Consider the following 10,024-nt stretch of genomic DNA (forward strand, 5'->3'; position numbering starts at 1 on the left):
TCTTGCCCGAGTCCCAGAAATTTGGGGTGACTCATAACCATCAAAGAAATAAATTGCAGTCAAATCAGTAAAAGACAAAAGATGGCATTTTTAATGCTTTTCCCTCCCTTTTTATTATGGTTATAAATCTTAGTAGCTGGTATTGTTCCGTCCATTGATATTTGCACAATATGATTAGAAATTTGTTAACATTTGGTTCTATAAATAGAGTATTGAGACTAAAAAATGGGATGGAAAAATATTCTATTGGTGTTACAATTTGGAAGGCAATATTACAAGCATTATTTAGTTTTTTAAACCAAATTTGAGGATAAGATTGGATGGTGGAGAACCACAACTTACAACAAAATAATTGTTATATACTAGAGGTACCAATCTGATTTCTCAATAAAGTCTCCCTTAAAATTGTTACTTAAAAAGGGTTTGTCTGTGTGTTTGTGTGCCAGCGTGTGTATATAATCCTTGACTTATGATCAGTCACTTAGTGACTGTTCGACATTGCAACTGACCCCAAAAAAGGGGACTTATGTCCTGAATCCAAAATTCTGACAGTCAGGCCCCCTTTGCGGTCACGTGACCAAAATTTGGACATTTAGCAATTTGCAGCATCCTGCAGTCACATGACTGCATTTTATAACAGCATCTGAATTTTGATCATGTGACCATTAGGATTCTCCAACGGTCGTTAGTATGAAAAATGCTTATAAGTCCCTTTTTTGGTGTCAGCATAACTTCAAACTGTCACTAAATGAATTGTTGAGGACTACTTACATGGATTAAACTTAAGTTACCCCAAAGAACTGCTCAGGAGCACCCTGCCCTACCCTCTCAAGTCAACTGTTTTTACACTTTTATTCATTCAAAATATTAGTGTTATCATTTCTAAAGCAATAATAATGATAAAAATCCGTTTTCTGTTGACTAAGGTTTTTCAAATGGTGATGAATTAAAAGTCTATTGAACAGAATTAATCTATCTATCATCTATCTACCTACCTACCTATCTCATCTATCTTTCCACAGGGTAACTGGGCAGCTTACAATCTTAAAGAGATAAAAACTATGCAAAACCTAAGACACAAAATACTGTCAAGATCCAATTACCGAGCCTCAATTAAAAGCTGGGGAGGAAGGGTGGGCAAGGTCTAGAGAGAGAAAGTGATGGCACCACAGCTGGCAAAAACAGGTATAAGAGGGGCCAGATGTTACAAGTGCTTTTCAAATGAAACGGCTCATTCTTCCCAATTGTAAAAAACACCCCAATATCAACAGAGGTACAACGGAAGGCTGAGTTCCTATTCATATGTTCTCTTGGCAAGCTGATCCACTTGTCTGGAATGATGTGGGGTTCTTCCTGTTTGAGCAGGGGGCTAGACTAGAATGGGGTGTCCAACTCAATAACCCTAAATCTAATCCTAACCCGCGGGCCTTGTGTTTGACACTTCTGGACTAGAAGATCTCCAAGGTCCAACTCTGTTATTCTGTTAAAATACAGGTGGTCCACTGTGGAGACCTTTAAGCCGCTTCTACACAAGGGTTTGCAACAGATGAACTGAAAAACTGGAGAAGCGCTTCAGTGCAGCCATTGGGTGTTACGTCGGACAGTCCATGTGAGAAAAGCAATCTTTGAGTTGCCGGAACCATTTTCTTTCAAACTCCACGGTGGATTCAGCCCTGATGGATGCTGAAGAGAGACATTTAACCTCTTCCTGAGCGTCTCCTTTCAGCTTTTCTGGAACAAGATCTTCTCCCATAACCTACGAGAAAATGTGTATGCGGGAAGCACAAGTTTTAGTTTTACAGTAGCTTTAAAAGCATTCAGATTTAACTGCAAATACAGATATTCCTCGACTTATGACCACAATCGAGCCCAAAATTTCTGCTGCTAAGTGAGACAGTGGTTAAGTGAGATTTGCCCCATTTTATGACCTTTCTTGCCACGGCTGTTAAGTGAATCACTGCAGCTGTTAAGTTAGCAAACACAGTTGTCAAGGGAATCTGGCTTTCCCACTGACTTTCCTTGTCAGTCACAAAAGGGATCCCATGATCCCATGGCACTACAACAGACAAACACGTGCAGGTTGCTAAGCGTCCTGGTTTTGGTCACATGACCATGGGATGATGCAACAGTCATAAGTGTGAAAAACAGTCGTAAGTCACTTTTATTAGTGCTGTTGTAATTTCAAATGTTCACTAAACAAATGGCTGTAAGTCGAGTACTATAAATGCTTTTTTTCCCCCCGCAATCCAGCTTGTCCTTCTGGATGGGGTGAATTTTCTCCTAAACAGGACGGTGAAATCTCATCCAGGAATGCAACTTTAGGGCAGAGGCCTAGTCAGCGGTAGGCAACCTTGGCTCTTTTATGACTCATGGACTTCAACTCCCAGAATTCCATGCTGGCTCAGGAATTCTGGGAGTTGAAGTCACGAGTCATAAAAGAGCCAAGGTTGCCTACCCCTGGCCTAGGTGAAACACATCTTCTCAAAGTCAGAGACCCCTTTCACTTTTAGATTTGGCTGGCTTAGTAAGTAAAATTAGTTAAGAGTTTCCCTAGCTAGCCTTTGGGGTGGGACAGCTACTGTTTGGAGCAGAAAAAGTATTCACAGATGTGGTCACGAAAGTCAAGATGGCATCTGCAACGCCCGTTAATGGGCAGGGTTTCAATTGTCACTAAACAAATGTTAAGTCGACAACTATCTTAAGCAAAAAACATTTTAATTAATCCTGTTAACTGCAGAATTCCTGTTGTATTGGAGCGATAGAGGAGATGACCCCTAGGATAGCTTGCAACTACCCACATCCTGACATTTTTGAACAGGCACTCCTTTACATGACTGTCGCCATCACCTCTTATATTTCTGAAAGGCTAATGGGAGAAAAATAGTTAAAGCAGCTAGCTGCAAATTATTGGATGCTATTTCTTAATTCACGATTCATACTTAACGGTGAGTGTTTACACAACCCTTGCTGAATGGTGACTGACCTCAGCCATCAGGGACAAGCTATCTGCCTCCAATTCAAAAAATCTAATTTTGTCTTCAATTTCCTGTTGCGTTCTCAGGTTATTCTCTAAAGCGAAAGAAGACTGAGTCAGCTGCATATGCTGAAACAAAAGCCTAGAAACGAGAGAGAAATGAAGAGTTAAAGCCAGAGTTAATAACTGCAGTTGTTATAACGTGGTTGTTAAGTGAATCTGGCCTCCCCACTGACTCTCCTTGTCAGAAAGTTGCAAAAGGGGATCACATGACCCCAGGACACTGCAACTGTCCTAAGTATGAGTCAGTTGCCAAGTGTCTGTATTTTTATCACACTACTGTGGGGAACGCTAGAATGGTCGTAAATGTAAAAATGGTCATTAAATCACTTTTTTTTCAGTGCCACTGAAACTTTCAACGGTCACTTAAATGAACTGTTGTTAAGTTGTGGACTGCCTGTTTATGCCTGTTCCCACGTGCCCAAAGTCTGATCACATGACCACAGGGACAGCTCTAAGTCACTTTTCCCACCACTGTTCCAACTTTGAATGGTTGTAAGTCGAGACCCACCTGTACTCTATATGCAAATAAGGACGGGGTGTGGCAGCAGTAACCAAAAAAGCTAATACAATCCTTGGTTGTGTAAACAGAGGCATAGAATCAAAATCACATGAAGTAGTACTACTGCTTTATAAAGCCTTAGTAAGGCCACATCTGGGATATTGCATCCAGTTTCGGTCACCACATTACAAAAAAAGTGGAAAAAGTACAGAGAAGAGCAACTAAGATGATTAAAGGCCTGGAGACTAAAACACATGAAGAACGGTTGCAGGAACTGGGTATGGCTGTTCTAGAGAAAAGAAGGATTGGGGGTGACATAATAGCAGTATTCCAGTATTTGAGGGGCTGCCACAAAGAAGAAGGGGTCAACTTATTTTCCAAAGCACCTGAAAGCAAAACAAGAAGCAACGGATGGAAACTAATCACGGAGACAAGCAACCTGGAATTAAGGAGAAACTTCCTAACAGTGAGAACAATTAACCAGTGGAACAGCTTGCCTTCAGATGTTATGGGTGCTTCATCACTGGAGGTTTTTAAAGAAGAGATTGGATAGTCACTTGTCTGAAATGGTACAGGGTCTCCTGCTTGAGCAGGGGATTGGACTAGATGACCTCGAAGGTCCCTTCCAGCTCTATTCTGATTGACTGAAAAGAGAGTATCGTACCTGGCTCTAACAAAGGAGGCACATGCATAAATACAAATATTGCTCAGTCTTCGCTCCCCTAAGGAAGCTCTCTTCATTGTGGGTCGTGTCCCTGAATTTCCCAGCGTACAAACAGGTCTCTGCACACTTTGGCATTCCACACAAGATCCAAAGCTGTCGTTTGGGTGGACAGTACACAACAAAAGATCATCCTTCCTCTGGCTCTGTGTCTGATGACACACAAAGCTGGCCTCTTTTGATGCTACCGGGAGGCAGCTGCCTGCAATTAAGCCATCACTTTGTGACACACTGGCTTCACTTGCAGACAAGGGGGGTGGAAATTGCAACAAACTCATGTAAGCTTCAGCAAGTAAATTCCAAGTCTGTGGATGAAACGGGTGCAACAAGATCAATTTTTGCAAGCATCCAATTACGTTCTCAATATCCTCCAGGTGGTGATAAATGGCATACTGCAGATTAAGTACGGCTGTTACATGGTCAGTATTCGTTGCCCCGTTTCTCTAGAAAAAAAGAAAAAGGAGTGAAGGGTGAATAAGAGTTAATGCTCTAACGTGATGTTTTGTAACCTTGTTAACTAAGATGTTTGACTTCAACTCCCAGAATTCCCCAGCCAGCATAAGATGGCTGGGGTATTCTGGGAGTTGAAGTCCAGACATCTTAAAGTGGCCAAGTTTGAAAAAAAACAGTGCCAACGTCTTCTTACCCTAAACTTGGAAATGACAAAGTATACTTTCCCCGATAAAACTAAACCCACAATCTACTGAAATGGCAATCTAAAAATTTAATTCACAATACATTCTAGAAATCATCCAGCTGGTATATTTTATGGTACGGCGAGCTATTCAGTGCAATACACACCAATGTGATTTTTTTTCTGTTTAGATCAGGGGTGTCAAACTCGAGACGTCACGTGACGTCGCGCGACGTATCGGAGCTTTTTCCTCATTGCCGGCAATGGGGTGGGCGTGGTTTTGTCATGACCCATCTGGCCCGTGGGCCGGCAGTTTGACACCCCTGGTTTAGATGGTCTCCCAATAGAGTGGCAATGGATTGACTGGTTGATTGATTTTGCAGAAGATAAAATACAAAAACCAGCCGAAAGCTGATGGACAAGAATGCTGAATCCCCAACATTTATTTATTACCCTTCCTTTCTGCCAAGAGTGCAAAGTGGTATTCATAGCATCCCCTCCTCCCATTTTCCCTGGCAACAACAGCCCTGTGAGGTGGGTTGGGGTGAGAGAGCGTGACTGGCCAAAAGAGACCCAAGTGGTTTCCATGCCTAAGGCTGGACTAGAATTTTAGTCTTTCAAGTGCAATTTACCCATTATAGTAGTCCTGAACCTACGACCACAACTCAGCCCCAAATTTCTATTGCTAAGAAAGACGATTGTTAAGTAAGTTTTGCTCCATCTTACGACCTTTCTTGCCACAGCTGTTAAGTGGATCACTGCCGTTGTTAAGTTAGTAACACGGTTGTTAAGTGAATCTGTCTTGCCCATTGGCTTTCTCTGTCAGGTCACAAAAGATGATCACATGACCCCAGGACACTGCAACCGTCATAAATACATGTTGCCAAGCTTTCAAATTTTGATCACATGACTGTGGAGTTGCTGCAACGGTTGTAAGTGTGAAAAACAGTCATAGGTCACTTTTTCCAGTGTCGTTGTAACTTTGAATGGTCACTAAATGAACAGTTGTAAGTTGAGGACTACCTGTACATTACACCAGCTTTCAAGAACAAAGCACATGTCTGCAATTTTAAGTGATACTGAAGGATGCTTCCTGAAATGGCTGCCCTAATAGCTCTAGCCAGGCACAAAAGGTCCATTCATCAAAGGGAAATTGGTGCATTTGAAATACTCTTGAGTTCAGAACAGACTGAATATCGAAAGTATTCCAAAATCTTTTGGGAGGCCAGAATAACTTTTCTTTCAAACTTTGTGCTTGTGTTTCAAGCACAAAATATTGCCATTTCAAAATGTTTTACCTCCCTCGACTTTCACCTTTTATTTTTTTCTGGACAGAGGGACATACTCCCATATAAAAACTGAGGTAATATCGTTCTAACATTTATTTTCCAAGAACGTCTCCAGTGTACATGTGGGCCCAGAAGCATTCCTGAAAACAGAGATTAAGTAAGTGCTTAATGATAGCACTTACTTGACAGCATGCTAGTTTCTCTTATTTATTTAAATTTATTTGCTGCCTTTTTGGTTTTTTTGCCAATAGCCTTTTTTAATTAAAAAACTTAAAAAAGAATCGGATGGGAGGTGACAGGCATGAAAAAAAAAATAGCCCCAGATATACTGACATAGATATGTTGAGGATCCAAGCTGATCTATAAAAAGAAAAGTCACTTGGAAAAATACCAACCAGGTTTTCCGCAATTCTCAAGGCTTCCTCGTGTTTCCCTAGATGAGCTAAACAGCGGGCCTGGCTCTCTTTCAAATCTCTTCTCATGGCAGCATTACTGGAAGGTACAAGGGCAAGGCAACTGGAATATTCCTGAAGAGCCTTCTGAAATTAATAAAATTTTAGTGTAACTCCAAAAGTGTGAGTGGGTTGTGAACTGTCCCAAATTATTCAACATCACCCTGTCAACAAAAGTGCATATAGTCAAGGATATGGTCTTCCCAGCTGCAATGTATGGCAGTGAAAGTTGGACCATAAGAAAGGCTGAGCGCCAAAGAACTGAGGCCTTTGAACTATGGTGCTGGAGAAGACTCCTGTGAGTCCCTTGGACTGCAAGGCGATCAAACCAGTTAGTCCTAGAGGAGATCAACCCTGACTGCTCTTTAGAAGGCCAGATCCTGAAGCTAAAACTCAAATACTTTGGCCACCTAATGAGAAGGAAGGACTCACTGGAGAAGAGCCTAATGCTGGGAAAGATCGAGGGCAATAGAAGAAGGGGACAACAGAGAATGAGGTGGCTGGATGGAGTCACTGAAGCAGTAGGCGTGAGCTTAGATGGACTCCAGAAGATGGTAGAGGACAGGAAGGCCTGGAGGAACATTGTCCATAGGGTCGCGATGGGTCGGACACGACTTCGCAGCTAACAACAACTGTATGTGATTAAAAGTAAACACGAGCATCACATGGACATTTTCTTGGTTTTTAAGTTCCATCCAACTCAAAAAGGCTCTTTTTCCTAGATCTGGATTATTAATCTACTTCCCAAATAATGTCTGGCCTTTCCAGAATGTGTGTGTGTATCAATACAGAGCAAGCATGAAAATACCTGAAATTCTTGTTGTTTATAAGCCAGATCTCCTCTGAACTTTTTTGTGTTGATCCTTTCAAGATCATCCTGGCAATCAACCTGTTCACAAAACCACTGTCAAGAGGAAGAAGGGGGAGACATTTTGTTGCATTACTACAAAGGAATACCAGTATAATACACTGTAAAGGTGAAACCAAATTTTACGTAGTCTCTCTTAAACAACTCAGGGATGCTTTACTATTAGTTCCTACAATTTCCTCCCAATGACAAATCCACCCCTCCAAAGAATTTAGTTGGAACCTCCCTGAATTCGGGGAGTGACCATACAAGAACTACTTGGCCAGACAACCGCAGTGCCCTAACAGGTTTTCCCTTCCATCCCCCATTTCTTCCTTCCACCATCGAGAAAGGTAAAGGCTCCAAGTGGAATTTAACTTCTAGTGCAGTGGTGGCGAACCTACGGCACGAGTGCCAGAGGCGGCACTCGGAGCCCTCTCTGTGGGCACGCACGCCGTCGCCCCAGCCCCTCCTCCCCCCGCAGCCCCCTCCAGAGGAGTCTCACCCCTGGGTGTGGCTCATGCGGAGCAGCATAGCCAAGCACATGGCAGCTGGGCAGCAGATGATGCTTCGGGGTGTGGGTGGAGGGCGTGGCCACTATGGCGCCGCAGGGCTGCCTGGGTGATATGCGGTGGGCTATGGATAGCCCTGAGGGCGGAACAGGGTGGAGGGGGCGGGCAGGTTTTTGGGCACCCGCTCTCTAAAAGGTTCACCATCACTGTTCTAGTGACACCATTGACTGTCGGAGGTTAGAGCCCAGAGAGGACACCACCAGGAGATCATAGCTTTGACTAGATAATCGAAAACCAATTTGAGATAGTGATGATGAGTAGCTGGCTTAGAAATCAGGGTGCTGTGTGTTCTAGTCTTCCCTTAGGCACAAAAGCTGGTTGGGTGACTTTGGACAGTCACTATCTTTCATCCCAGCCCACCTCACAAGGCTGTTGTAGTGGGGAAAACAGGAGGCAGAACAGTTAGGTGTGTTCGCTGCCTTCGGTTATTTTTACTTACACACACACACACAATATACAAATGACAGGGAAAAAAATATTATGATGTGGTATCCCATGCTTAACAATTGTTGATAAGAAAGCTAAAAAAAAATCTGGCTAGACTAGAGGACCTTACGATACCTAGAGGCAGCAGAAGAGAAGAGAAAGAACTGGAGAAGGTAACAAAATACAAGGACCTGCAGACAGAATTAGAAGAACTGTGACAAAAGAAAACAAAGATAGTGCCAATAGTAATAAGTGCCGTGGATGCAATCCCAAAACAACTGGAGCACCACTTGAATGCCTTACTAGGAACAGCTTCCATCTTGCAAAAGACACCTTTCATATCATCAAATTTATTCCAGGTCCTTGGGAAGGGCTCAATAGGTGGACAAAACTGCCAAATCCAGTCTAAGCATCTGGCTGACTGTGCAACCAACTATTTAATAGTAAGAGAAAAGGCACCCTGAAGAACACCACTGGAACTCTAGCTTTTATATGGCTGGGATTGAGAGCTTCTCCGGCTTTCCTGGTGGTCTCCTTTCCAGGCCCTGACCTCCAGCAGCAACCTGCTCTGATTTCAGCATAGATGATCAATAACAACAGCCCCGAATCCCAGCCTGTTCAGATCTGCAAGGATTGGGACGGTCATCTAAGTGGGGCAATGCCCCACCGCACCACACTAAATTAAATCCAGCCACGTCTGCCCTTAGTTCCTGCGGGCTAGCTGAAGAACAGCTTGCCCCAGAGCATGTGCAGAGTGCAATGTCCTTCCTCCAACCCAGTCGGACAGCCCAGCCCCAACACGTGGGTCTGGGGGCACGAATGTCCCTGTCCCTGTCACCTCGGGCTCGCAGCACCGGGCGCTGTAGTGGGAAGCAAGGGGGCTGCCGGCCCTGGACGCCCCGCCGCCCTCCTCGAAGACCGAGTCCTCGAACGCAAACGGTAGCAACGCCATCCTCCGCGCCGGTGAGCTACAACCCCAGAGGCTTCGCTGCTAGAGCGGCTTCGCCGGATCATAGACGACGCCGTCGATCCCGGCTAGATGGTCTCAAACCGAACGATGCTGTCCTAGACTTACGAGTACCACTCTGTCCAGTGGGGACTCATCCGCTGCTTCGAGTTTTCGGGTTCGCTTTAGAAGTTCTTTCTCGGTGAGGAAGAGAGAGCTATTCACGTGTAGATCAGCGCTTTTGGGAAGCGATGGTCTTCAGATGCGGCGGGGCTGCCTTTCCGAAATGGCTGAGCCAGTAGCATGGAGGAGAACACAAGCTCATGCAACCTGTTAACTTCACTTCGGTGCATTTCAGTTGACTCAGTTGAGCCGGTTTGCATAGCAAACTGTGCTACAACTTAATTCAATGCTTTTGAAATGGGAGACTGAGGTGGTGTGGGCTTCAACTCCCAGAATCCCCCAGTCAGCATTTTTTTTAGTTAAGTTCACACAACAAGCTAACTAAAAGGTGACTGGGTGAAAGACAATAGTCTCCCATAGTTCCTGCTTTCTCTTGATCAGTACAGGTAGAACTTTAAAACATTTCATTTAGTGACTG

General features: G+C 43.9%; 1 protein-coding gene across 1 annotated transcript; it reads right to left on the reverse strand.

Annotated features, from left to right (window-relative positions):
• Window positions 1-1,522: 1,522 nt before the first annotated feature.
• LOC308666248 (zinc fingers and homeoboxes protein 1-like) lies at window positions 1,523-9,440 on the reverse strand. Its single transcript, XM_081324900.1, has 6 exons — window positions 9,316-9,440; window positions 7,441-7,536; window positions 6,576-6,719; window positions 4,201-4,700; window positions 2,984-3,116; window positions 1,523-1,756 (listed from the first exon to the last, which is right to left on the reverse strand). Exons 1-6 carry the CDS (start codon window positions 9,427-9,429, stop codon window positions 1,592-1,594), a joined length of 1,152 nt encoding a protein of 383 aa, XP_081181026.1. The 5' UTR covers window positions 9,430-9,440; the 3' UTR covers window positions 1,523-1,591.
• Window positions 9,441-10,024: the final 584 nt, after the last annotated feature.

Source organism: Vipera berus (assembly GCF_964194415.1).
Source record: "Vipera berus genome assembly, chromosome: 3".
NCBI lineage: Eukaryota > Metazoa > Chordata > Lepidosauria > Squamata > Viperidae > Vipera > Vipera berus.

Coding starts and splice junctions, on each gene's coding strand:
- LOC308666248 (XM_081324900.1), bottom strand. CDS start 9,429: ATGGCGTTGCTACCGTTTGCGTTCGAGGACTCGGTCTTCGAGGAGGGC. Junction 6,720..7,440: donor ATAAACAACAAGAATTTCAG/GTATTTTCATGC, acceptor TATTAATTTCAG/AAGGCTCTTCAGGAATATTC. Junction 3,117..4,200: donor GCCTCCTTTGTTAGAGCCAG/GTACGATACTCT, acceptor TCTCGTTTCTAG/GCTTTTGTTTCAGCATATGC.